At 39.0% G+C, this 27,378-nt stretch overlaps 1 protein-coding gene across 2 annotated transcripts in view; it reads right to left on the bottom strand.

The window, feature by feature from the left end:
- LOC121650361 (neuropilin-2-like) overlaps positions 1-27,378 on the bottom strand; it is a 97,893-nt gene that overhangs the window by 31,264 nt on the left and 39,251 nt on the right. For both annotated transcript variants that reach the window (XM_042001839.1, XM_042001840.1), the window contains exons 7-11: positions 25,919-26,074; positions 16,059-16,203; positions 12,351-12,526; positions 11,782-11,955; positions 10,806-10,950 (exon numbers count right to left, since the gene is read on the bottom strand). In XM_042001839.1, the coding sequence (XP_041857773.1) occupies positions 10,806-10,950; positions 11,782-11,955; positions 12,351-12,526; positions 16,059-16,203; positions 25,919-26,074 (796 nt within the window). The remainder of the gene's footprint in view (positions 1-10,805; positions 10,951-11,781; positions 11,956-12,350; positions 12,527-16,058; positions 16,204-25,918; positions 26,075-27,378) is intronic.

Genomic DNA, 27,378 nt, shown 5'->3' with positions numbered 1-27,378 from the left:
CTCCACATAAACACACATGCTAACTCATGCACACACAATCAATCTTTCCTTTGCCTTCCCAGCATAGTGTAGAAGTGAAATCCTATCGAATGTTATTTCTGTTTCACCACAACCACAATCTTCTTTTTCTTCGTAACTCTCTCTCGCTCTCTTTCTGTCACCTCTCCCAGAGGTGTATTTTGATTTCCATTTGCCCCTTGCTTTATAATGCCTGCAGCTCTTTTCCTCTCTTTAAGGTTTTTGTCTCTTCTTTTTCTTCTGTCTTCTGAACCTTGGAGCGCTGCTGTGTGCACCACGACTGAGTTTACTGTTATTTTATGTAGATTTAAACCACCAGCTCAGTAAATCTGATCCTACTGTTGATTTAACTCTTGTTCAGATGTGGGAGATGTTTCCATGACTCATACGAAGATCGCTCTCTCCCTCTGCGTGCTTGTGTCTTCTATAGCCAGTGAACTGTTACCCTTTGCAGGCCTTTACTAATAGTGCTGCAGCATCTGGGCTCATGTCTTCCTCTGCTGTGCATGACTTTACTGAGCTATTTACACAGTCCACACACAGTGAAAGTATGCAGGATTATTATATAATAACATATTAACACTCACCCACATCTAGATATTAACATTTGATCAGCAGCTACCAGCTGCTGACATTAAGCTGTTTTAATTTGGTGCCATTTACTGCTGTAATGAGCCCCCTGTTCTGAGGAGGGAGAGGACTAGGAATAGAAACGGGAAAATCTAACCCTTTACACCTCCTACCACCATTTTTCTAATTAGTGACTACATACAGCCTCCCATCACGCTCCTTTTTACCTCCATCTCCCACTCCACCTGTCTGATCCAATTTTGTTTTTTGTCTCTCTTTGTCTCTCCTCATGACTCCCTTACTTCCGCCATTCCACATTCTCTTCATCATCTGTCACCCCCATCCTCTCTCTACCCATCAAGGCCCTCTCTGTAGCCACTGTAAAGGTCAGTAGAATCATTTAAACAAGTCAGTTATGGTGCTTTCTCTATTGTTACTGTCATTAAATATCTTTTTGAATTTGCTGTTTAGCAGCAAGACAAATGCAGGGCTGCAGTCACATGTAGGAGAATTAAGTCATGTTTTCTGCAACCTCTGATGCACAAGAAAGAAACTAACTTTGATGGGTCATCCTGAACACCACTGAGTTGCAGCAACCTGCCTGGACGTTCTCTTACAAACAGAAACACACACATGTGCACACATTTGCATATTCTAAACTGAGAAGAAGAAGGTGTTGTGGGCCCACAGACTCATTGTAAAGCTGCTGACTGAGCAGGGCCAGACGGAAACAGAGAAAACTGTTCAATTATGGAAAGAGCTCTGGGTATAAATCTACCTATGTCAGCCTAAATAATGACTACTGACATGCTGTATGAATGTGTGTATCTGGGAAAAGAGCGAGAGTTGTTGCTACTCAATTATTTCTAACGTGGTGAATATGAGTGTGTTTAATTAATAAGTATTCAGCTGACAGACTGAAAGGTAAGCCCTCTCCACTGACAGCTTTTTATTTTCAAAGAGCTGCAGCAAATGCTACAAGTGTCTGATTTGTGTAATCATCAGTATGATCTTCAGTTCTAAATATCTTAAGTTCTATCCACCGTAAACTTCAAGTGGAGCTAAAGTGTGTGAAAAAAAAAAAAAAAAATGCAATTCATCTTTCAGTATTTACTGGTACAACTGTATACCACATTTGGGAGCTGGTTTTAGTGACAGGAAACGTGAAAACCTGTAAAACCATATTTAGCTAAGGCCCTGTGGAAAGCTGGGATGTTAAATGTGCAAATGTGGCATTAAATAAAAGGCCCTGGTGGAAAACACGAGTGATTTCTGGAGGAAAATCATGCCAGTGATGTGAATGGCAAATCAGTGCATGTTCTAAAAACTACAGGTTTGATTTGTGGGTAGCATGAAGTGCTAGAGTAATCATGATTCCCTCTTCTTCAGATAAAAATCAGGAGATGACATCTTTAACCCCCCCCAAAAGGAAAAAAAAAAACTAAAAAAAACTAAAAACTAAAGGTCTAATTAGCTCATTGCACAGCAAGATTTCAATAATATCTGTTTTTATACTATGTGCCGCACTGGACCACAAGATTTTATGTCTTGCAGACATGCATGAGGAGTTTTTGTAACCCAGTAAATAATAAAAGTAAGCATGTGACTGTGGTTACAAGGCCACCAATGTTGGTACTTAAAGTGTGGCTAAAAGGCAGCGCCATGAGCTAGACAGCTAAGACGCTAGAAGTGAAGATGGTTTTTATGTCAGGAAACTACTGACAGTGAATTGCTCATTAGCCCATTGTGCCACAAAGCACCATGAGGTACGTAATTGTAATTGTAGCCTCAAGTGTCAGGCGATCTGCAACAACAACCGAGATTTTAAAAACAGGCTGCTGGCAATGAATGGCTAACAACATCAGCTGAGCTACAAAGGAAACGAGCTTAAGCGTGTCAAAAACCCACTGAGCTAAGTGTGCCATTAAGACTCTGGAGAAGAGAAGAGCAGCTTTTTATCTCACCAGTAATTAATACTTTTAAGAAGTATGTGGGCTTAACTATTTCTGATGTCCCATCCGTGCTTTGCTCATATTAAACTGCAGGTGTGATGCTGATAGACTGTATGTAGATTTAGGGTAATGAAAGATAAGGTGTTATAATGTGTACTGTATGTTTCAACAACATGGATTCTTATTTACTGTAGTTGGTTAAACAATAAGGGACTTAGCGTTCTAACAAAATTAAGTCAAGCTGTTATTCAGTGTTTTGAACATTTTTCAGGAATTAAATCATAGATTTTTTTTACAATTAATTCTAATTTAGATAGAAAAAAAATAATGAAACACAGGGATAAAGTAACATGGAAAGGGGTTGATGGGATGGATGGATGGATGGATGGATGGATGGATGGATGGATGGATGGATGGATGGATGGATGGATGGATGGACAAAAGCATTTACTGTTGGATAAAACAAAGAATGGATGGACTGATGGATTAATGAGGATGACTGGGTGGATGGATAAAAGAATGGGTATATAAAAGTATGTTCTAATGGATGGATAAAAGTAAAGTTGTATGTATGTATGGCCTGATTGATAAATTAAAGGAAGGATGAATGCTATACGGGTAAAAGAATGGATGGATGGACTGGTGGATAAATGGATGGATTATTGTATAGATTAAAAGAGGATGCATGGACTGACAAAATAAAGGATGGGTGGATGGATGGATAAATAAATGAATGGATGTATGATAGAAAAAAGAGGAAATTGATGGAAAAAAGGAGGTATATCTGGGAAATGTTGTAAAGGTACAGTGAGCCAAAGCTAAATATTTATATTGGAAAAGTTCAATACATTTTTTGCACACAGACACATTTAAACACACAGGCAACCACAATGATCCCGAGCCCAGATGTAAACGTTTCCATGTGTGATATCACAAGTAGGAGAAGAGAAGGAATAGATCAACTTTTCTGCCCCATTAGATAAGAGCTTGATTTGCAGGCACTTAACATCAGAACTTCTTTACATCCAGCAAATATGGCCTTACACTTAACATCACGGAAGGACAATAAGCTCATTTCAGGAGCAGTGCTACAAGGATCTACAAATCTGTGGACAAATGATGGACAACCAGGACACAGAGTCCTAATTCTGTTTCTAGTTTAATAATCCTGCTTTTATTTGGCTTGATTTAAAAGCCATGAAACATGTAGCACATGCAGGAGTTTCTATTTAAAATGGAAACAAAATGCTGTGTTGCAACATCTGCTTTTCCTTTAAATTCAAATGGCTAAGACAAACAGGTGAAACGTCCATGTTAAAAGAAAGATCTGTCCAGCACAGGCTAGAAGAAAGGAAAACATCCATGAGTATAATGAAGCCAGAAGAGAAGTGGAGGTGACGACACTGGAGAGATGGAGCGTGTGAGTGTGTGTCTGCATGGTGGTGGTGGTGATAGTGGAGGGGGCTTGTTACAGGAGCCTTGGCAGGAGATGGAGTGAGTACAGCAAAAGCCACAAACATCTGCACTCAGCCTCTTTTTCTAGCAGTATTTTCCATTTTTACTTCTACAGTAAAATGGCTTTGGGTGAAGCATTAATCAGGCATGACTTTAATCAATAACTGATGGGATTTAATCACATGTTTTGCCATTGCTTGCCTTTTGAATACAATTATGGCTACCAAATTCTCCAGTTTGTTAGGATTCCTATTCCCATTATAGCAAACTTTATAGCAGTATGATAAATGTACTCAATATTCTTTGAATAATTTTCACTCTGATTATTATTATCTGCCTCTGTAGTGCTTTTATAATCACATTGCTTTCAGTTCTCTCAGTGAGATGAGTACTGAGTAAAGACAGGGGTAGGAGGAGCAAGGAGAGGGATTAGTGGGTGTAACTAAGGACACATCCCACTGATCACATGGAAGTATTTGAACTGGAGCCATGGCTCACATGTGATAGTGATCAGCAATGCTGGACCTGACGCTCACACTCACACACACACACCAACACATTGACACAAACACTTGGCCAAACCCGAATGATTGGCTGGAAACCTGGAACAGCAGAACACCTCAAGAATATTCTTAAACAATCAGACGTGCATCCCTGCAGGCTGCCTCCAGTATGCTAAATCTATGTGGAAATCTGAGGCAGTGTGTGTTGCCAACAACATTCTGATTCGCCTGCTGAGAAATCTGCATGTGAACAGATTTGTTCACACTTAAAAACATGTTTTCTCAGACAGGGAAGTATCTGTGATGGTTGGTTGAAATTTAGTCGTGAGAAAAAAATGCAACACATTTCTTTAATTTCTAATCTTTTACGTGCGTGATGAAAACATTGATCTGGGCCGTACAAGGTCTTAAATTTAGGTAAATACAACTTCAGGTGAACAACATTGTGACATATTACAGCATGTCATCATGTGATTTAAGGTAAGCCAAAATCACTGGCATAGTTATTCACAGAATCAGTGAATTATTACCTCTGATTATTGGTAGATCTTTCTCAGTAAAACTTTTTCTGTGACTAAGCCTCTCATGTCCCTGTGAAAGATTTTTTCCTACTCTTCTTTATAAACAATGCTTCATCTCTCTGTGTTTTGCTAGCATTTGTTTATGCACAGCTCTCTTCAGGTCCTGCCACTACAATTCAATTAGATTAAGGTCCAGACTTTTACTGGACCCTTTCTTTTCCAGCCATCTGGCTGTAGATTAAATGCTACGTCTGGGATAGCCCTGTGGCATGACTCATTTTAGCTGTTGAACTGAAAATTGACTCAAGGTGTCCAAGTCATCATCCCTCCATCTCTGTGCTTAATATTTGACATGAACTTGTTGTGGCAATCTTATCTGTTTAGTTTTCTCCAGTCGTACTGCTGTTCATTATGACCAAACATCTCCACTTTGGTCTCATCTGTCCAGAAGTCTTGTGATTTGTTTAGATGCAGCTAAGCTGTGTTGCTTCCTTTGGAGAGAAGAAGATGCATTGTCTTTTAAATAGGCCATACTTCATCTTTTTCATTATTTTTTTCTAATTGTACTGTTGCAGACTTAATCTATTTAACTTGAGACCTTTAGCGTGTGAGTCTTAAGGTTTTTTGCCATTTTATCTGAGCATCGTTTGGTCTGATTTGTGGGTAAATTTGCTGGGATCCCCACCCCTGGGAAGATTAGCAGCAGTCTTAAAACTTACATTCTTGTGGACGGTTTTTCTCACTGTACAATGATCAACTCCAGATTGTTTAGTTTGTTCTTATAACTCTTCCCAGCAGCAACAGCAAGTTCTCTAAGATCATTACAGATGCCTTTCCTCCTTGACATTCTGTTAACACACCTAAAAGCTCCAAGTCAGCAAACTGCCAAAACTTCTGCTTTTGTAGAGACGCTCACACAGATGATGATCAAATAATTAGATGTATTTGATTAGGAGAACCTGGCTGATTACACAACCTCTAAACTGTTATAGAAGTAGAAAGGGTGGACTTAGTTTCATACACACTTTCTCACACACTGCTTCTGCATTTTGGTGTAGTTTTCAATCAACAGATAATAATGCAGTCTAACATATCTCTTATATGTTCTATATCTTTATTTTCCTCAAGTATCTCATCCAGAACACCGTAGTCTTCAGTGGAGTTGAGAAACTAAACATGTTTTAACATAACAAGCAAACCCTTAACTTTTTGCCAAACAGGTGGGATGTGTGTGTATGTGTGTTTGTGTGTACACCTGTGCCTGCCTGGCTGTCAACAACTAGGTGTGGAGTGAAAGAGATGAGAGCATAGCAGATGTTCTGATAGCTCAGTCATTTAAAACATGAACAAAACTGGCAGCTTGTAAGCTCTCGGTTCATATCCAATCGTTGAGGTTACGAGACCCAAATTACATGTTGCCTTCATAGCTAGCGTGAATGATTGGAAATGAGCAGTAATATTCTGGCTTTTGTTTCTGTGTTTGCACCGAAGGTTTGGCACTATAATGAGATGCTAAACCACATTATTGTGTGCCCCGAAGTACCCCGAATCTGTAATTTTGAAATGGATTTTGGAGCCGAGATTGTCTCGCTCATGTGAGGAAATTGTTAGGTCAGTGCACTTCATTGTAGATTATGAAAACAATACAGAGGTAGTAATGGAAAAGCAATTTCTTTGTTTCTACATTTGAATGGTAAATAAAATAGCCTAATCTTAAACACAACAAACCACTGTGCATGTTTTTGGAGTGGATGAGGGATTTGGAAGACTGAATAATTTCTCATTTATGCCAACCCGATACAGGAAGTAAATTCATGCACAATCGGATTTCTGTGCAATTCTAATTTTCATGTTTAATAAGAAGCAGTGGCCTAGGCATGAACCAGGCTGTCGAAAATCTTAAGAACTTGGTAGTTTCAGTGTAAAGTTCTCATCTTCTTTTCCAAAAAGTTAAAATCCTGCATGTGAAATAATTAAAAAAAAAAAAAAAAAGACTAGTAGTTCCTTTTGATGCAGGTTACCTCTTTAGGTCTTACCTTCCCAAAACAGAAAAATCAGCGTTCGCACATTGTGAAGAATGTCATGTATAGAGATGGGAAGTTTTTGTTGATCATTTTCCTGGTTTATTCTATAAATGTCTTCTAATATGTTGCCCTGAGTGTGTCTGAATTCATAGAAGCCCACTTAAACCCACTAGAGTTGAGTGTCCCTGCATTTTTTGTGGTTGTGACCTATGAGTAAACAGTTGTGTTCAGTGGACTGAAGCTGACGCACTGCTAAATATTTCACCTTCCTTCAAGGACTCAACACAACTGCTAGAACAAACACAAGCAAGAGGAAACTTTTACTGTATCTGCTCTTCTTGAGGCATGCTGTTCTGTAGTTTTCACTTATAAAATGATTGTGATGCTATCTGTGCTACTGAGATAACAGTGTATTATTATTATTATTATTACCATCTGATTAGCTAGAATAGCAACAATTAAAAAGGAAGGAAAGCGAAATTAAGGATGTGGGCTTATCTCACTGGGTGGCTTTATTCATGGGATGGTTGCAGGAGCTGTTGCTTTGTTGTTCATGTGAAGTGGGAATGAACTGTTATCATGTCTAATGCACAGATTAGACCCAGAGGGAAAACATCTGCCATGCAGACAATCAGACTAGCAGACAGTGAAGGAAACTGCAACAGTCAAGATGTTGATCTTTACCATGATGACTGCTGAAATCATGTGCATTACATGCTATTACACTGAATGGACAGAATAAACAGCCTGTACAATCGCATGTTGCACTTAACTTGATTGGATATAACAAGATAAGGGAAACCTTTATGTCAAGATTAATGCTTCACTCTGATTTTTTTAAATTTATTCCTGAGTTGTTGTTTTGTTCAATGTCAATATGTACGTATTTTATTTTGACCTAACTGGCAGTGATTGGAAAATCAAAAAAAAAAAAAAAAAGTTTCCTATGGAGAAAATATTTAAATGGCACTTTTGGGAATTTTTTTTTTTGCTTTACTTAAAGATTCTGCTAACTGGGAAATTTGTTAAATCAGTGTGCAAAAGCACAATATTTAAAGGAACAAAATGTTAAATACAATGGAAGACTGAAACTGAGAAAAATCAGAAATGAATAAAAGCAAAACAAAAACCATTAGGTAACTTGCTTTGACAAAAAAAATTCGACATAAATAAAATAATAAAAAAATTAGGTAGTAATTGTATAAATGCATAAATAAATGAAATGTTAATTAAATTAACATTTTTTTAACTTCTTATATTTATATAAATGATATTTATATAAAATATTTTTATATTTAAATTAATTAGAATTAATGCTTCTTACATGTGTATTAATTTATTTTTATCATTTATTCATTCTTTTACAAATGAAGGTGTCTTTCAGTGTTTGTCCTGGGAGAAGCTGGAACTTAGCATCACTTCCTAACTTAACTTGCATTCATTGTTTACAATTTTGGGCTGAAAGTAGTGAGCCATGCAGCACACCTTTGGATTTTAACTTTACAACAGGAAAAAAAACAATACTCATTAGTAACTCAGCTGGCATTGTTTGATGATTAAACAAAACTTTTGTTTCATAGCTGTGCAACTGGAAGTGTGCCATTAAAAAAAAGAAAAAAAAAACAACTGTCTGCTGTAGTGCAGCTATGATACAGGTACCTGGTTGTGCCAGCTTGTGCTCTGTAACTTAACTGATCTGCTTAAAGCACAGTTGGTTTTTATATTGAATAAAAATCTATCCTACACAGTTTATTGCTTTTAAGTCATTGATCTAACCACAAGTTAAGCAAGTAAGTTCAGAGAAAAACATCATCCGACAATGAAGAATAATGGACAAAAATGTCTGAAATTTTAACTTGATTTTTTTTTTCAGCTGACTGGCATACACTTCCTAATGATGTGTTATTATAGATAATCCTTCTTGTTTTCTAAACAATAGAGTATTCTCTCGTTCTTTAGTGTCCCGGTCATGTACAGCCAAATGGCTAGGCCTGACGCCTTTGGGATATATTGCTCCCTTTGGACTCTTTCTCTCTCCACATGAGTGCAGAAATACAGAATTGTATTCATCACTTGTAGCTAGTGGCCCACTTCATGCCTGCTGGGAGCAGGTACATGTCATTTCCAGTTCTTGTCTTCACATCTCATATGTCACAATGTGAGTAAAGTACACATGATGGCACATGACGGAGAGAGGTGAGGAAGCTGGCCATAGCAGCCCCATCTTTAGATGGCCAATGCAAAATAAAGAAAATAAAAAATACTAATGAAAAGGACATCAATAAAGTGCAGTTCCTGTTTTAGATTTAATTATAATGAATGCATGATGACTGATTATTTAAAATACAGTGCAGGGCATTAAGAAAATGTCATAACCTAAAAAAGTATCCTGTACTTCCTTTGATGGAGAATTATAAGGTACATTATTAGTGCACTAGTTAAGTAATATATGTAGCAGTATTTCTATAATGGCTTTCTTTTTTTTACAAAGTTATTGTACACTGGAGAAAAAAAAGTGCTTACCACAGCTAATAAGGTCCATACAACCTAGCATGTTATAATAAATCATACTTACACAGCTCAGTAAAGTAGCATACAGACTAATAGCTTGCATTTATCACTCTGAACCAGCTGCACACCAAATCATCGCTCTGTTCAGACAACAGTTAAGACTAAATCCTTAAGAAGGAAAATATTTCAAACTGGCAGCTGGATGAGAACGGCCTGATTTTATTCTCAACACAATTGATGATGTCTTAATCACGAATGTCATAATTCAGCTCACTATGTACTGCTATTAATCCGTCGCTACACACGAGCAAATGTTGCTAACATAATAGACTGGGTGCACAATGTATTACACAGCTGGCCACTATTAGTAAAAGTCCCATGACCTAGACGTTTTAATCCCTGTCCAGACATGTTCAAAAACCTCCTATAGAGCAAGATGATTAACTTCAGCCACTACTATATATGCAGGATATGTAAAAACAAGCATATGCACACAAGCATATTGTACAGTACATGACATGAGATTAGTCACTGCCACTGATTCCTGGCAGCCAGAAACAATGGCCAAAAAAAAAAAGAAAACAAGACACAGATCTAAAGAGATTAAAGGTTTGATTTCAGTGTATATCAAACCATTCCTATGCTGCAGGCCACTGCGCCTGGACCAGAATATGTAAACCTGCTATCATTTTCAGAAAATGACCAGTTTTTAGTTTATTCTGTAGATCAGTATGCCTGTAGGTCCAAATATTTATTCAGAAATTTAGGTTTGGTTCCATTGTTAATAGTATTTACATGTAATCCAGAAAAATGCAACCAACGTGCCTCAGGGTGTAACAGCAGGGCTGATTTGCTTGATCCTCATGAAGGCTATTGATAAGCCAGTAAATGTGTAAAAAAAAAGTAAATGGTAAAGTAAATGGCTTTGTACATGTACAAATCAAACATTTACAACCTCTGTGGAGTAAAAACTTTGTGCTCCCCGTGAACTTTATTGCCCCTTTTAATGGGTGGGGACTTTAGGTTGGGAACCACTGCTGCTGATGAGGTGAAATAGACTGATATACTACCTCAGTTGTTTGACATGGGAGTGAATCCCACTGCACACAAGAAACAGATGTTAGAAGGCATTAGGGTTTTTTTGAGTAGTGTAGAAAATAATTTCACTTTGTCATATGTTCGGTTATGTGGCCTTTTTGCTTGTATCCATCATTAAGTGCTCATCATTCTGCAGCTGTCACGCACTCTTACCAGGCAGGTCACAGCCGAGAACCTCCATCCTCATGCCAATCCCGGCAGGAGACCACCGCTCTGGAAAGACTCTGATGTGCTGGGCAACGATCTCATCAAACCTCCGCACCTCTGGAGTATCATAGTGGCTATTCCCTTCAAAAATCTGTGGAATAAGCATGACAAATTATTAGAAGTTTCTTTTTACAATGTTAAAATGGTGCAGGTAGGACAGTTTCTATCTATTTATATTTATAGAATATGTAGTTTTTATTTTAGATTTTAGTTATTTTAATCAAAATAACTGAAAGCTTATTGCCTTTGATTTCCCTACAAGCAGACTTCATCCTACACCTAAAGCTGCTGACGATAGACTACCTTTGGTTTCATTAGCTGAACTATGTCTCCTGTCTTCAACATTTAAAGAATTTTAAAAATCTATGATGAATCTCCCTGGACACTCATTTAAAAAGACAGGCAGATGAGAGAGAACAGGGTTTTAGCATCGGGAGAAAATCCAGGCACTCAGTGGTACTATTAAAGCATTTTAAGACATAGTCTCAGACAGGAAAACGAAGTGCCCCGTCTCATGGTGCACTAGGCTGCCAGCAGCGTTGAGTGGTGATGCAGGAAAGACATTTTTAATTAACACCCGTGAGAGACAAATAAAGGATGAGTGAACAAGTGGATGAGAGACAGAGACAATACAGGATTAAAAGAGAGGCAAAGACAGAAGTGAGAAGAGTGAGGTGATTAAACTGAAATATTATCAGGGCTGAGGCTAAATAAAATGTTTTTTTTTCTTCCAAGGAAATGAGATAGGAAAAAGCTAGGAAGGACAGGGAGACGCTAGGAAACCTGTAGGGGACTAAGTTGAGAGACAGCTATAAATAAACTAAATGGGGGGCACTGACAGTAGCAATCAAAGGAAATGGGAGTTCAAATGTACGTGTCAAACATAGAGAGATTATGTGTGTGTGTTAGAGGTTTAGTTTACCTTAGCAAAGCCTGTCTTGCTGTCTGTGATGTAGTTCCAGTCTTTGCCGTTCAAGCTGTGCGCTAGTTTGTACTTTCTGACAAATGCTTTGTTCTCAGCGCTGCTGCTGCCCTCCAGCCCTCTTGCACCCTGGGTAATTATGCCGCGCACAGTTTTGGGCACACCAAGGTCCACCTGCAAAACAGATGGTCATTGTTATTATTGTCCTTGCAGTCTCTGCACAGAAGGTGAAATGTTGATTTTTCATCTGTTTGTAACATAGATGAGTAAAGCAAAAAGGTCTGCACATGGAATGGTGATTTCACCATATGGGGACAACCATTTTACCTTCGTTTTACACACAAAAAAGGGGGTTTTAGAGCAGGGGGTTGCCTATGCAGTGTAATTCATATTGTTCTATATATAAATATCAGCATGGAGGATAATGTTGTAGGTGGCCCCCTGCTGCACGTCTATAAGAAATGATTGATTTTTGGGTTTATGTTTGTGTTTGCTTCAGTGACTTATTGCAATTCATAATGTTGAACATCCTATAATATAAAAAGGCCCTCAAGGTTACAGATACATACTTGCAGCCACTCCTCTCCAGCTATAGGTTTTGTCGGATTGGGGAACCAGCCTGACCGACTGGCCACCAGCCTGGCTGCTCCCATGGATCCGTGGATATCCCTCATGGAGGATGCAGAGATTTGGGAGTCGGGGAGCAGCCCAGACAGCATGCCCTGCAGCTCTGAGCAGGGAGCATCTGAAGAGAAGACAAAGAGACACAACACTTTACATTACTGATGGGCATTTTTGCTTGTTTTTATAAGTCAACAGTGTTATTGGCTGCCAAAAATAGCATTGTAATAACCATTTTCATTTTATCTGGCAGAGTCTCTGTATTCTGCTTCCAAACACCAATAACGGAAAAATAGAAAAAAAAGTGATAAAAAATAAGAAATTTTCAAAAAAGTGTAAAAGGATTAGTTTAATATTTAGTTTTTCTTTATTTTAGTTTATATCCCATTCAATTGGTGTTTTGTTATTTTAATGCATAAAAAATGACTCAGTAAGTTTTAGGGAAGAATCCTAACTTGGTTTAAAAATAATAAAAACGTTTTAAAAAATTAAAAACGTTGTTTTCTGTGTTGCCGTCCTGCAGCAGTGACCTTATTATCTGTTTCTAACAGTGACTGACTTCTAATAAATTCTGACAGACTATCCAGAATATTAAAAAAATGAGGTGGGCTGTGATTCTAACCGCACACTAAGGGATCCTAATTCAGATCTAAAACATGCTTTCATCATTCATCTTTAAGAGACTGAATAAGGTTCCCACACCTCCGTAAATTAAATAAACTTTCTGCTGTGGGATAATTTGGTGTCAATGTTTGATTCAACCTCGGAGAAAAATTCTTGTTTGATCATGACACAAATTGTTAAAACAGTGATTGATGTGTTACACTCTGCAACCCCTGTGAGTCGCTTTCCTTCATCCTGTTTCATTATTTTTCTTCCCTGCTGTTGCAAAGTTGACGTATAACTTTAACCAAGAAGCCAAAGGGGATTGTGCATGGGGGAATTGGGCCAGAGATCTCCCAAATGGAGGAACTAAATGAAAGCATGTTGCAGATCAAAGAGATGCTGTTTATTACACCGCCAAATGTGCTTTAGCATCAAAATATAGCACTGTCATGAATGATGAGAGAAAACAAAGGGGAATCGAATAATGTGACCCCCTCTGTTTGAAAGTTTACTGAGTGAAGACACAATGAGCAAAAGGAAAGTGGTGTAATCATCGGATGAGAGGGGGGGAAGGGGAGAGAAATAAGAAGAGGAAAATGCTAAACAAAATGTTAGAAAGAAGAATTAAAGGAAGAGGAGGATATGAGGCAGATAAAAGGTCAAGCAGCGATGGACTGAGAAGACGAGGTGAATGGTGAGGGTAAGAAGGGTGGAGAGGGAGAAAGAGGAAGAGAGAAGGAAAGAATGGGCTGACAGAGAGAGGTGACGGTGATTGATGGTGACATTCTTCAGGTCTTCAAGGAGATGAATGTTTAATGCCGTGGCGTTTGCAACACTGCCTTAGTATACTAAATAATGCATCAACAATAAACAACAATGGCCAGAGGCAGGCTCGATGAGCTCCCTCCAAGCTACACGGAAACTTATCAACCCAGAGAAACCTCTGCTATTGCCTTGTTTTAGTTAGCATCTCTTTAGTTAGCATCTCTGTGCTTCTGCTGAAAGCCTTTTGATTCAGTAAATCAAAAGTGGGAGTCAAGAAGAACACCATCCCTTCAGATCCCAGCAGAAATAGTCAGATATTACATGTCAGCATGAGAGCTCTTAAACTCATAACGCTCACACAAAGCATTACACACACTCTCACATTGTAGCAGAGTAAAATATGCTCTGATGTGTCACCCACACATGGGTGAGCACCCAGTTCCTCTGAGCTATTGCTGGTAACCAGGTCCCACAACAGCTGGAAAAGCACACAAACTCAGGCAGTACCTGACCAACACGAAAGGGACACACTCGCCACATAAGCCCGGTGAGGAAAATAATAAAGGTGCTGAAAATAAGTGATTGATAAAGTGCTGCAGCTCTAAAATAAAATGAGATTAAGGAGATGGAGGAGGAAAGTGCTGCTGAATGAGGCAGGGGCTGGAAAGATTTAGAGAAAGAGATGGAGAGAAGAAAATAAGAGAGGGCTGGGGAGAGGTGGGAATGGAGGCTGTCAGCAGAGGCAATAGAAGGACAGAGGGGAGAGCTGAATGATGAAGAAAAAAAAACACAGCGACACTGAAGAGAGATAGGTAGAAAGTGAGAGGAAAGTAGAGCAGGAGACATAAAAGTGTGATTTAAGTTAATGACATGTCACTGACTGACTGCTTTATGTCTGCCTTTATAGGCCTGTGTAGGGCATTATCACATCCCCCCTGGCTGTGTGTTCCTGCGTGTGCTTAGCCACATGTCTATGTGCAGGGAAAGAAGCAGATGAGATACTGCATGGCTATTAGGAGATCTGTTTGGGTTTTCTGCAGCAAGGCATAATTTACTGCAGCAGAACAGGTTGCTTTCCCCATTTTGCTCTAAAGCATCAAACTCTGCCAATCCTCTTAACAAAAAGCAAACTTATATGAAACTTTCTAGATGTTGCATATAAAGCTGATGTTTTCCTTTGGTCCATGATGGATTGCAGAAATAGGAGCTGGAAATAGTTTGTGTTTTGTGTTTTCTCCCTGCAGAGAAAAATGAGGAAAGTAAGGTGATATATAATGCAATTTCAGGTGTTAAAATAGAATAAAAAATTGGCAATTGGTACACAAGAGCATGGGCAAGATACCTTATGTATTTCACATCCCTGTCTGACTCTATCATTCACACACACACACACACACACACACACACACACACACACACACACACACACACACACACACACACACACACACACACACACACACATGCGCGCGCGCACGTTATTGTATTGTTTTGGTGTGATTGTGATTTGTGTGGGTGCTGAAATAGCCCTCCTGGATAAGAGCATATCTGTCCCTCTCAATGGCCGCCACGATGGCAGCAGAGAGAGGCCCTAACCTAATAATGATACAGTGAAGCTAAGACACACACCCAGGCCCACTCAGATGGATTGAAACCCTCTCTCTTTTACCATTTCACGACTCACACACACACAAACACAGACATTATAATTAAGTTTTATCTATTTATAGTATTGAGCTGATTATGCTGGTTGAAATCGTGTTTGTTTGCAGGGCTGCAGATGAAAGCTGAGAGCCTGTTACTCTCTGATGTTATCACCCACACATCACACTCTAGTATTATTCTATTAGGACCGAGTGAGTTTCTTTGTGTGTGTGAGATCTGTGAGTGGGAGTCAGAGAAGGGGCGATATGTATATGAAAGAGCGAGGGCAAGAGTGTAAGTGCACGAGAGTGGGTGTGCTGTGTGCATGTGGAAGAGAAACAGATGAAAGTATGAAAAGAATTATAAATAGGACTGATGGAGGGAGAAATTACGGAATTATTTCTCATTAGATTAAATAAGCACAAAGAAGGGCGTTTTTGCTTTTGCTTGTTCTGCTGCAGAGAATGTGTTTTAGGGAGTTATTTTTTGCTCTGACTCACCTTCTGACCCGGACCAGAAGCCAGTATATCACTGGTAGAAAACTTTGCAAAACGACCACTGTGTTTTCACATGAATCCCACAAGGAGACTGACAAAAAATAGTCTGAGAAACTGCAGAAAAAGATGTTCAATCTGTCTTACCAGTGATCTGACAGCCGTAGAGCTCGAACCGCAGCGCAATGCCGTTCTTCCAGGTCTGGGGTTTGATTCGTACGAAGCGGGCCAGGACTGGCAGTGGGATCCGATTGAGGACCACCTCTGTGGCATCTGCATTGGCGTGGAAAACCTGTACACAAACAATAACAGAGCTTTTAATAATAATACACTTTTATTGTGAGCAGAGGGAGAGTGAGCTGCAGCCCAGGAGCTCAGTGTTGATGATTCTTATTAAGTTAAAGGCAACAAATGTTTATTCGCATAGGTTCCTGGAAAGACTTTAGACTTGGAGGGCTATGTTATGATATATCAGGGTTGTTGCTATTTTGTCTATCACATGATAATTTTGTTTGGTTCTCTGTAAAAATGCTAAAAAGCTGTTGGATGGATTTATGTAGAATAGTTTAACCATACCGCTTTGGTAATCCCATCATTTCCAGTAGCACCATGAGTCATGTTTGCCATTTTAAATTGAATTTCTTATCAATTAATGCCTGATTTTCCATGCAACTTTGTGCACACGCAATCCTTCAGATTGGGATTTAACTGAGTGTTTCTGAGCAATCCTAATCCTACCAAGTAAAACCAAAATAATAAACATGTGAAATTTCATACATAAGAGGCAACATTTATAAACTTAACACACATTCCAGCTTTTGCATCCTGGCTTTGACAGGAATGAATACCCATCTAGCCACATGGACAAAGCCATGTCCTTATGGCTACTTCCAGCAGGATAATGCACCATGTCACAAGGCTCAGAAAATCTCAAACTGCTTTCTTGAACATAAATGTGTTCACTGGATTCCAATGGCCTCTTTCCAACAGAGCAGCTTTGAGATGTGATGGAACGGGAGATTCTCATCATGGATGAGACTGTGTGATGCTGTCATGTCAATATAGAGCAAAATCTCTGAGGAAAGTTTCTATCTCCTTGTTGAATCTATGACACAAAGAGTTAACTGTTTAAGTAAAATAATAATGAATGAAAGTGCATTTCACGTTGCTTGACTGTTCTAAGGGGCGTCCAACCCAGTGTGAGAAAGGTGGACCTATATGATGTGTTATCTTGTAAATGATAAGTATCAGGCAACTTTTAAAAGGCCAAATTGTTTTATAAAAATCTGGCAAAGCTGACCTGCTGTTTTATCTTTAAAGCAGAGCTTGTTTTACTTGATATTTCAAACTGGAATCTACTCGTCTGGTTAGATAACTGGACATTGGCACATCTGTTAGTTCTATATATTTAAACATCTGCTTATAGCTGAGAAAGACTAATTCAAACTTCAGAAATACAGAGATTCAACAGCAAGCAGGAATTGTACAGGAAAAAGTTTTTATATATATTTTATTATTCTGTTATGAGGTTGTTTTTGTTTTGTAGTTCCTTTGCTGTTGTGTTTGTGAAATAAGTTTTATGCTTCATTGTGTTCGGAGAATTTGAAACACATGGATGAGCTTACTGTTTGGAGGGTGCATTATTTAACATGTCATTAAAATTCACAAATGTTGTGTTTCTGGTTTAGTCACTTTTGAAATGTTTCTGTTTTTGTGTGTTTTCCTATTTTGATCTGATTTGGCTTTAATTATTTAGCTCTGTTTTGTGCAGTGTTCTTTTGAACCTCTGTTCAACTCTAAGAATATCTCCAAACTTAACAGTCACCCTCAATTCATTTGCATTTCTGGACTCTACAGGGAAAAAAGTTGGGAGAAAAATGTGACCTTTCAGGAAATAGTTCAATATTTTGGGGAATACAGTTGCTTTCTTTCTTTGCAAGCATGGCAAAGTAACATTAATTTTCACAGTTACAGCTCAGGACAACATGATTTCACACGAGTTTCGAATAACAACAGAAAAATATTTATTTTTTTAATGATTACACACATTTTTGAATGCACAGAATAAACACAGTATGTGTTCATTGAGGAAAGAATGAGTATTACACACTTACACACAGTCTGAGGGCATGCAGTATGCAATAAATCAGAGATGTAAGTATGTGGAGGAGAGTCTTCCTGAATACCCCCCCCCCCCCCCACACACACACACACACACAGGAAAACATCTTTAATCCTTCACGCACCGAGTGCAAAGATAAACACACACCCTTCGTTGCACAAACACACACATACAATTTTACACTAAATGCAGACACAGTGGCCTCTCACACACACACAGTTAGTTTCTCTATGCTTACACACTGCCCTAAGATCCCCTGCACTTCTCACTATGCACACATACAAAACCATTTCCTGTGAAAACACACACAAATATAGATAAAAGGAAATTGAATGCAAGTGCACATGGCCAGAAGCACTCTTTTTGTCTCTTGACACCAAGACTTCATATCTCTGTCTATCTGAGAGTGTCATGTCCCCCCCTGTCTATCTGTCTCTCTCCAGCAGTCATCTCTGTTGAGCTCTCCAGAGGAAAACACAGCTGGGCTTCTGCTTTCCTCCCTATCATTTCACTTTCTTCTCTCCTCTCTGTCCTTCTCTTAGACATCTCTATCTCACTTTCTGCTGCGCTGCCATGATGATATACTGCTGGAAATTTAGGGAAAAAACATTTGTTCTTCTTACAGAAACCTTTTTGTTATGTTACTTTAGTGATGATAAAACAACCTAGTGTGTTTATTTCAGAAAGCAGTGAGCCTTATTTAACAGAGCCAAAGGCTTTGCAATTACTTGCTTGGATTCACATTTATAGGTGTTTTGTTTTAGCTGTGTGAGTCGATGCATGTGTCTTTGTGTGTAAATTCATTATTTTCCTCCTGTTCTCAATCCATTAAACAGCAAAACCCATTGGGGGTGACAGACTATGGATGAAGGGAGTCTCTGACTTGCAGGAACAGCAGCAAACCACAGAGCCAGCTGGGAACTGAACCATGACCCAGTGGGCGAGTAACACAAAGTCAGGCCCTGTGACCTCGTATCCCTGCAAAGGCCTTTACACTTCAAACCGTGACCACCTAAATGATGGAAAAATGCCTAAAGGCCATACAAGAATTAATGGGATTGTGGTAGATGACTGTAATCACAAGTTTGTGTGAGCAAAAGTGTAATTATGAGATCTTACTCTGAGGATTTGGGGGCTGGCGGGTGCTTTCTGATTTCCCTTGGTGCTGACTGGAACATTTCCTCAGCACATACATACACACTTCTGTAACCGTATGTACTGTACTGAGTCTTTGTGCACATGCATGTGTTTTTTTTTCTCTCAATTATCTTCTGTGTTCAGGGTCACCAAACAGAGCTGTAATTCCAGCTGCTGTTTGATGTACTGTTACCCTTCCAAAATAACCCCAAACAGACCATAACATATGACATTAGACCATGAAACAAGAGTGTTTGACTTTATTATGCCATAGCTTTCTTTCAACAGCACTGTGACAGTAACAAGTGGCCAGATGTTTCCGCAAAAGATTGATGCAAATGCTTTAATGTATCCTTGTAGCCTTTGTAGCTTTCCCATAGGCTTCTGTGCACCACTAATGAAATGCAACAAAACATTGCAGCAAACCTTTACATTACAATTATTTAGCTGATGCTTTTATCCAAAGTGCCTTAGAATGGTTAGGCAGTAGCATTAAGGGTCTTAGGGCCCAACTGGAAGGTGTTAATATTCGTCCCTGAAGGATCTGAACCCTGGTCTCCTACACGGGAGACTGATGCGCTGCCAAATGAGCTAACCACAAACCGAGAGGGTAAAACTGAGAGAGGTGACATTTAAAACCTTTGTGAAGCAAATATCTACAATGCACTAAAACTGTGTCAGGATGGGGCATTGCAGTAGTTTAGCTGTTGCCTCACAGCAGGTACGATGCTTGTTCGAGCCTCTGCCTGGAATCTGCATGTTCACTCTGTGTGTGACTAGTGAGTGTACATTGGTCAAAAGGAAGAGTGTTTGCATCCATAACTGTCTGTGTGTGACTCTATATCAATCAGGGTAGATATGAATTAAACACTACAAGTTAAAACTAAACAGAAAAATGTCCAGAAATGTATTTTAATCCTGTCTTCAGTCTATGATTTACAGTAAGTAAAGTAATTTGCAGAAATCTGCTCAGACAAGCCACAAAAAGTTTAGTGCCAGATGCATCAAATAAACTGGAATCTTAGTTTTAATCTCAGTGACCTGAAAAGTTATGATTTAGCCATGCTGTCAGTGTGACCTGCAGGCCAACAAAAGTGTGGTTTTGGGATAACAATCACTGCTTACTGTCATGTTGTCATGCACGCATCCACTGGTTTTCACTACTCAGTGATGATCTTCATTAAATGTTTTATTTTCTACATAGTCCAAAGGTCATATTCTACACTGCTGTATGAGCTCATTAATGACTTAACATTAGAGTATTTTGTACAGCAAAATACTTCCATAAAACTGTCCTTATTTACAAGCTGTCAAAAATAATTTTATGCATCCTTTGTGTACATTTCAGTGTCACACATAAGTTAACCTGTGCATTTAGACTGATAATAAACAATAAAACAGCACATGTTTATGCCTGCTGAGTAACAAACATACTGTTGTTCCTGTTAAAGCTCCCATGCGATGACTCTGCAGGGAGAGTCCACAGAGAGGTGGTGTCTGGGGTCTTAAACTCTTAAATACACTGTTGACAATGTCTGTCCGAAAGGCTTCAATTACAATCAGCTAATGGAGTACACCTGCAGCCCAGCTCAGGTTAGGTGTGTGTGTCGCTTTCATGCTCTATGCATTTGTTAATGACTTAATGTTTTCCCAAGAGTTAAGAGACAAGGGAAGCTGATACCAGAGTGAGCAGATGCTTTTTTACACCCCCCACACCTCCCTCACACACACAGATGCTCGGGTCTACTACAACAGCAAGCAAAACTGTTGCTCATCTAAATACTGTACAACCATTTAAATGGCACTTTTGCCTTTGAGTGAGGTTCAAAGTTAGCAAACGGTCAGTGAATACCATTTTAGCTCACTTTTATACACCTGTTTAGGTGAAAAGTGATGGAGCAGATGTGTGTGTGCAGGTGCAGGGTATCTGATTCTTGTTTGTAAGCAAAATGCGACAAATCAGATTAACTACAAGATAATCTAATGCAGAATGTATTCTCCTTGAAGAATAGAGAAGAACAGGTGTGTGTGTGTGTGTGTGTGTGGTGGTTCATCAGCCTGCAGGGTCATAGTCAGTTAGAGGAGACCAGCATAGACGTGTTAAATTATGCAAATGTCCATGCTGAGTGTGCTTCGTGTATGTGAGAGCTCCAAGTTATAAAATAGTAAAACACCCCGTCCCATCTCCTTTCATTTCATCACTCTAGGACAAACGCACAGTTTTCAGGAAGGTAACCAGTCTTTAAGAACTGAATCCTAGTTTATGTGCATCTAACACACAACACACATGTCTCAAAGACAAAATGACACATGGCACCTTTATTACACCCCTTTGTCTCAAGTCTATCTTTTTTTTTCAGCTTTTCTGTCTTCATTTGTCACAAACTCGATTCTCCCCTTCTCCTTTGACCTCACCCTCCCTTCTTTCTTTCCCTAACCTCCCAGCCTTCCTCCCTCCATTCTGGTGTTTTATTTTCTTTCCCCCCTCCTGACATCTTTCCAGGCTCTGTTGCTGAGATCTCTGATCTATCCGGAGGGATTTGCGGTCAACACCCTTTTCTGCAATTCTCATTATTCTCTCTCTCCTTCTTGCCTCAATCCATCCATTCGTCCCTCTTTCTTAGGCTCTGTGATTCCCCGGTGAGCACTCCTTCCCCCTGTCAGCTTCTTTCCTTCTCTCACTTCTTCCCTTATGAACCTTGCTTACCTCCCTCTGGTTTCCATCTCTGCTTCCTCCATCTGCACCGTTTTGTTTCTCCTCACCATCAGTTCAGTGCTTGACTACTTAACCTTTTGCTTTTTTCCCCTTTGCTTTCTTTGCAAATTTACTAAACTTTTCTGTATGTTCCTCTCATCAAGATACAGTACCACTCCCTCACTCCACAAATTCTCTTTTTCTACCCATCTTTCCCTGCACAGATTGGAGTGGGAATAAGAGGTTTTGTGTTCTGGCTTAGGTCCAGCACTGCAATGACCACGGACAGGTCTGCCTGCAACAATTCAGGGGACTATACAGTGACATTTGTACCATATCAAACCTAAATAAAAACTCTCCATAGAAGGTTTTAAACTAGTCAAGACTCAGCCTGAAAGTGAGTCAACATAATTTCTCAACTTGAGACCTAGGGTCACTGAAAATCAATACTTTTCCCTTGCCAATGTTGCTCAACCTCCTACAACATGGCCCACGGGCAGTTTTGTGTTCCAAATCCTTCACTACAGCAAGTTGTACAGATATCATCATCATATTTTTTTTTCTCTTTTTGCATCATACAACTTCACATGAGCTGTCTAAAGATCTGACAAAGACTGGTTGACTGCTCTGCAGTTAAGACAGGTACAGAGAAAAACTGAAATGCCTCTGATTTACAAGAAGTGGCATTTGGATCTGCCTGATTCACTGTACTGTTTCTCTGATAGTATATCTGTCAGAGCTTCCTCGGAGCAAATTATGTTTGAAAACTACTTTCTGTCTATAAAGTCTCTGCAAGTTAACATATTTTCCATATGTTCCATCTGGTTTACAACAGGCCTTAATGACATTATCAAATACATTACAGATCACACAAATCATTGTGATGCTGTGTAACAGCAGCACCACCCCTATGAGCTGGCTCCCAAATGTTTAAGCGTGTGCTTGTGTATGCGTGTGTGCACACGGTCGCTGCTTCGTTAAGAGATATTAATCTGAGACAAACGTTAAGATGCAACAAGAATAAAGTTGCAAATATACGTCTGTCTATAGGCAGTCGAGTCGTTGCATTTACTGTACAAAAAGCATGGTGTGTTTTTTCACATTCAGTATGATGTGTTCTCCATCTGTCTATGTGGCTCCAATTAATTTTTGTTCTCCCTTAATGCCTCTCGCTCATAAAAAACTAATTCAATCATTCTTCCAGATTAAAACACACACACACACACACACTTAGCGTCATTGTGGCAGTCACAAAAAAGTCATTTGTTTAAGCAGCATAAACGTGTCTGTCTATTTCATGATGACTCTCTCAGAGTCATAACGGGGGAATAAACGATGGAGTGCCAAGGGAGGGGAAATGGAAGAGATTGGAAAAAGTGGAAGGAGTTGTAGATGCACATATGAACTGTGTGACTGAGTAAACACAGAAGAAGAAACTGATGGATAAAGAGATTTTGGAAGAAGTAGGGAAATGAATGAAAATGTCAGTGAAGGCTCATGTTGAAATGTATGGTTAAAAAGAGGTTCAACCAGTAAAGTCAGTGTTTTTATTCAGAATACACTACTGCTGAGTGATCTATTACATGAAAACACACACTCATCCCTGAAATATGACGGAAACACTCAGTAATGTTGATGCTGACTAGCTGTCTGAGGAGTGTCAGCTGAGAATGGACATCGCGGTAGCCTATATGCTGACACCGTTGTTTCATCATCAGAAAAATAAGCAGCACACACTAAAACACACCATCTTTTGTTTTTCTCTCTGCTTCTTTTGTCTCTCTTTCTAAGTGGGAGACAATAGCACAAAGACCATCCTATAATCATGATATAGTACAGTATATTTGCATATACATAACAATGAGACACAGAAGCAGATTAACTGAAGTGACTGACGATCCTGATCTGAACCGTCAGATTACTGCACAGATTGACACACCAGGGAGTCAAATGGGCCCAGAGGACTCTTACCAGTTGGTTTGAGTGTGTCTGTGTCTGTGTGATTGCATGTGTACTGAACCAGAAGCTGCTGCTGATTTATTCTAGACCCATCCGCCTCAAACACACAAATTTACATGTCGACACACCCTCCTCTCTGTATCTCTTGGTGTTCAATTCGAGGCAGCTTTCCAGGGTTATGAGGGAATCAAGGGGGATTATGGGTAGTGACACCAGCAACTAATCTCAAAACATTGGTCATTGATCTTTTTTGCATATTGGATTTTTATTGTTTTATACGGTATGTCAGTGTCAACATGCTATGAAACTGGGCTGCAATTGCTGTAGAATCGGATGGATAAATCCAACTAAATACAAAGTAAAAGGAACAAACTGTCAGTTTCACTTTCTGTTAATCACAATTCCCCTATCTTCTATTAACTATAGAAATATTCCATCAATTAAAAAGGCCTATTTATTCATAGTCTTCCATATATTATACCCAACAAGTCCTCCAGTCAAAACAGCAAAATGTTGTTTAATTGTTTTTACGATTAAATACAATTCACCCTCGAATATTAAACCCATACAGGTGGTATGTATGTACAGGTATACAACTCTGAGCATTTTTAAATTGTAGCATATCCGCTGTTCAAGTATTTCCTTTAAAAATCCACAAAATCCTGTTAAGGAGCATCTTTCTTTTTAACTATGAGATGCAAGTTCAACACACAGATATATATTTCTCTCTCTCTCTCTCTCTCTCTCTCTCTCTCTCTCCCTTTTTTTTTAAAAATTCCTGCATATGTTTGGTCAATAACACAACAACACTTCACCAAAGCATTTCTTCACTTCCTGTTCAGGATTGGGACTGACTCAGAGGTAATCATGGTTTGGACTAAAATACATTCTTTTTACAATCCTCAATAGATGCCTTTTTGCTTGTCGCCTTTATGACTTGTCAACACATGAGTTGTTATTCATAGTCCGTCCAGGCTTGGCTTGAGGGAATAACATCACTTGCATAAAGTTAGAAATCAAATCAGCTTAATTAATAAAAATAAATATTATGGTTAGGATTAAAATGTATTCCTTGTTCTGCCTCCATCACCTTATTGGATGCTACTTTTACTTTCTACTTGCATATGTTCTTATAATCTTAAAGATAATTGTATTCTCTGCATGAGCAATGAATCTTTAGGTCATTTTTAGCAGAAGGTCGGTGTAATGATAGCTATAAGCTTAGCGTAATTGCTGAATTGCTGTAAATATAACTTTATATTCCCTGCCTTTTACTTTTTCCTCATTTATTACCCTATTCTCCACTTTGTTTTATCCATCTGTCACCTCTCTGGAAGTTAGCCTTCACTGCAAGTCTTATGGGATCTGTAGTCTGCAAAAGAATCCCAGAAAGTTAAACTAGATCTCCTGTTTTTCCCCTTAGAGTGCAAACCTGCATCTGTGAGAGTGTGCATGCATTACTGTTCATTAAGGAAAAATATAGCGCAAAGCTAGACGTGGCGCTAGACCACAGGACAAACATGTGTGACCACATTGCAGGAGAACTGCTGTGATGGAAAAACCAGCCACAACCGCTGGAATGCGCCTCTACAGTACTTTAATTGCTCTTTTAACCATTAAGACTTTCAATACTGCCTGTGACATTTCTGCCTGGAACCCCCTCCCCAAACTCCAGACTGCAGCATGCTCACTGACATATCATGCCTTAACACCTCTGAGGGAAAAAGCGCACAGAGACCTGCTCGGTTAGGTCAACCTTCAGCACAACTCTGACCAGAAACTAACAAAAAACAGATGTGATCTAAAAAGCAGAAAATGAAGCATAAATGTGGGTTCATATGATGATGTAAGGTGTTACTTAGACCTTGAAGACATGCTTTCATTCAGGCTCGGTCGTAAACCCTTAAATCAAACCCACTAAATGGCAGCTGATCAGCTATAATTACAAACACTGGTTAGATTTGGGTTTGTGGTCAACTCTGACTGCATGTATCCCATTTTATATTTCTCTCCACCTTTTCCATAAGAATGATTGCATATAATCATTAGTTCTTGTAGCTGTTCTTCGGTTATACCATGTGTTTTTGTGCCCACCTTGTGGTTCTTGCCGTGTCTGTAGACCATCCAGTCTTCTCCATTCGTGCTGACCTCCAGCTTGAAGGTGGTAACATAGTAAGTCCTCTGAGTTTCCTTCGAGATCGCACCCTGTGTGGCGATGCCTGTAATCACCTTTAGAGTATGGAGGTCCACCTGTTGGTAAGGAGATATGTTTACATTTTTCTATAATGACACAATAATAGCTCTGTATAACAAAATAACAGCTAAACTAATGCAAGAAAATCAAAAACTGTGCATAAAATTAGTTCAAAATATTCTAAGCCTGTAAAATACTACTACTCTCCATCACCTAAGTTCTATTAATGAAATGCTTGTTAATATATTCACATGAATAAACACCTAAAGTTATCATTATCCCACTCTAGTCTTCAGGGGTAAGTCTACTTCCCTCTCCTCCTCACCTCCTTCTTCATGTTTTTTCTTCTCCGATTTCTCTCCTGGTAAATCAATTGTAATGACTTGGGGCTCATTTCAATTTCCTCTCATACAATAGCAATAATCACCTCCCCATCCTGATTGTGGATGTTGTGCTACGTGTCTGGCATGCTGCTAGAATACATGGACACCATTGTGCAGGATGAAGGATGCAGAATACTGCCCTCATACTGAACAACACTACTACAGAGGTGTTCAAAGGTTTGTATACTTGTATTATTTCTGTAGAAATATAATGAAACACATCCGATATTTTTAAATCCTAAAAGGAGATGGAGACAATCCAGTCAGACAAAAAAATTCATTATAAATAGCCATTGTTTTATTGATTTATTTGATTGACTAGATTTCCTCAAATCACCTGACTGTTTCAGGTTCACCCATATTTTATGGAGGATTTTGATCAAGAATTTAACTTGACCACTTGTTTCAAATTTTTTGTAAACATACTCTAGAAAAGTAACTCATGTTAATGGTAGTTGATTACTGAATCACCCACTTTCGGCTTTAATTTACTTAAAAAACAATTTCTCAAAAAATTTAGGTCAATACTTATTATTGTTCCATTAATGATGACATGTTGTGCAGGTGCAGTGAACAAGGGCCAAACCATGATACTACCACCGTCAGTTTTTTAAAAATAAAATAAGGTTCCCATTCTGACAAGTAGAGTTTTCACTTCTAATTGGATCTTATCCATCTACAAAACATGTTTCCAGGAGTGCAGTGGCTTGTCCATGTGACCTTTAGCAAACTGCAGACAAGCAATAATATTCTCCTTGGAGCGCAGCCACCCCTTTCTCTGCGACCCTGTCATATACAACATTGTTGTTCAGTGTTGTCCTTGTGGTGAACTCATTAACATTAATATCAGGTAATGTGAGTGAGTTTCCTTGGATTCCTTTGAGACTAGTCAGACTATTAAATGACTTGCTTTGGGATGGTAACAATTGACATGGATTTCTTCTATTTGTCCACAGTCTGTCTGACCATGGTTTGTT

The sequence above is a fragment of the Melanotaenia boesemani genome, chromosome 12, assembly GCF_017639745.1.
Source record: "Melanotaenia boesemani isolate fMelBoe1 chromosome 12, fMelBoe1.pri, whole genome shotgun sequence".
In the NCBI taxonomy this organism is placed as follows: Eukaryota; Metazoa; Chordata; class Actinopteri; order Atheriniformes; family Melanotaeniidae; genus Melanotaenia; species Melanotaenia boesemani.
The sequence above is the reverse complement of the archived record's forward strand: the minus strand, read 5'-3'. Positions and strand labels throughout refer to the sequence as shown.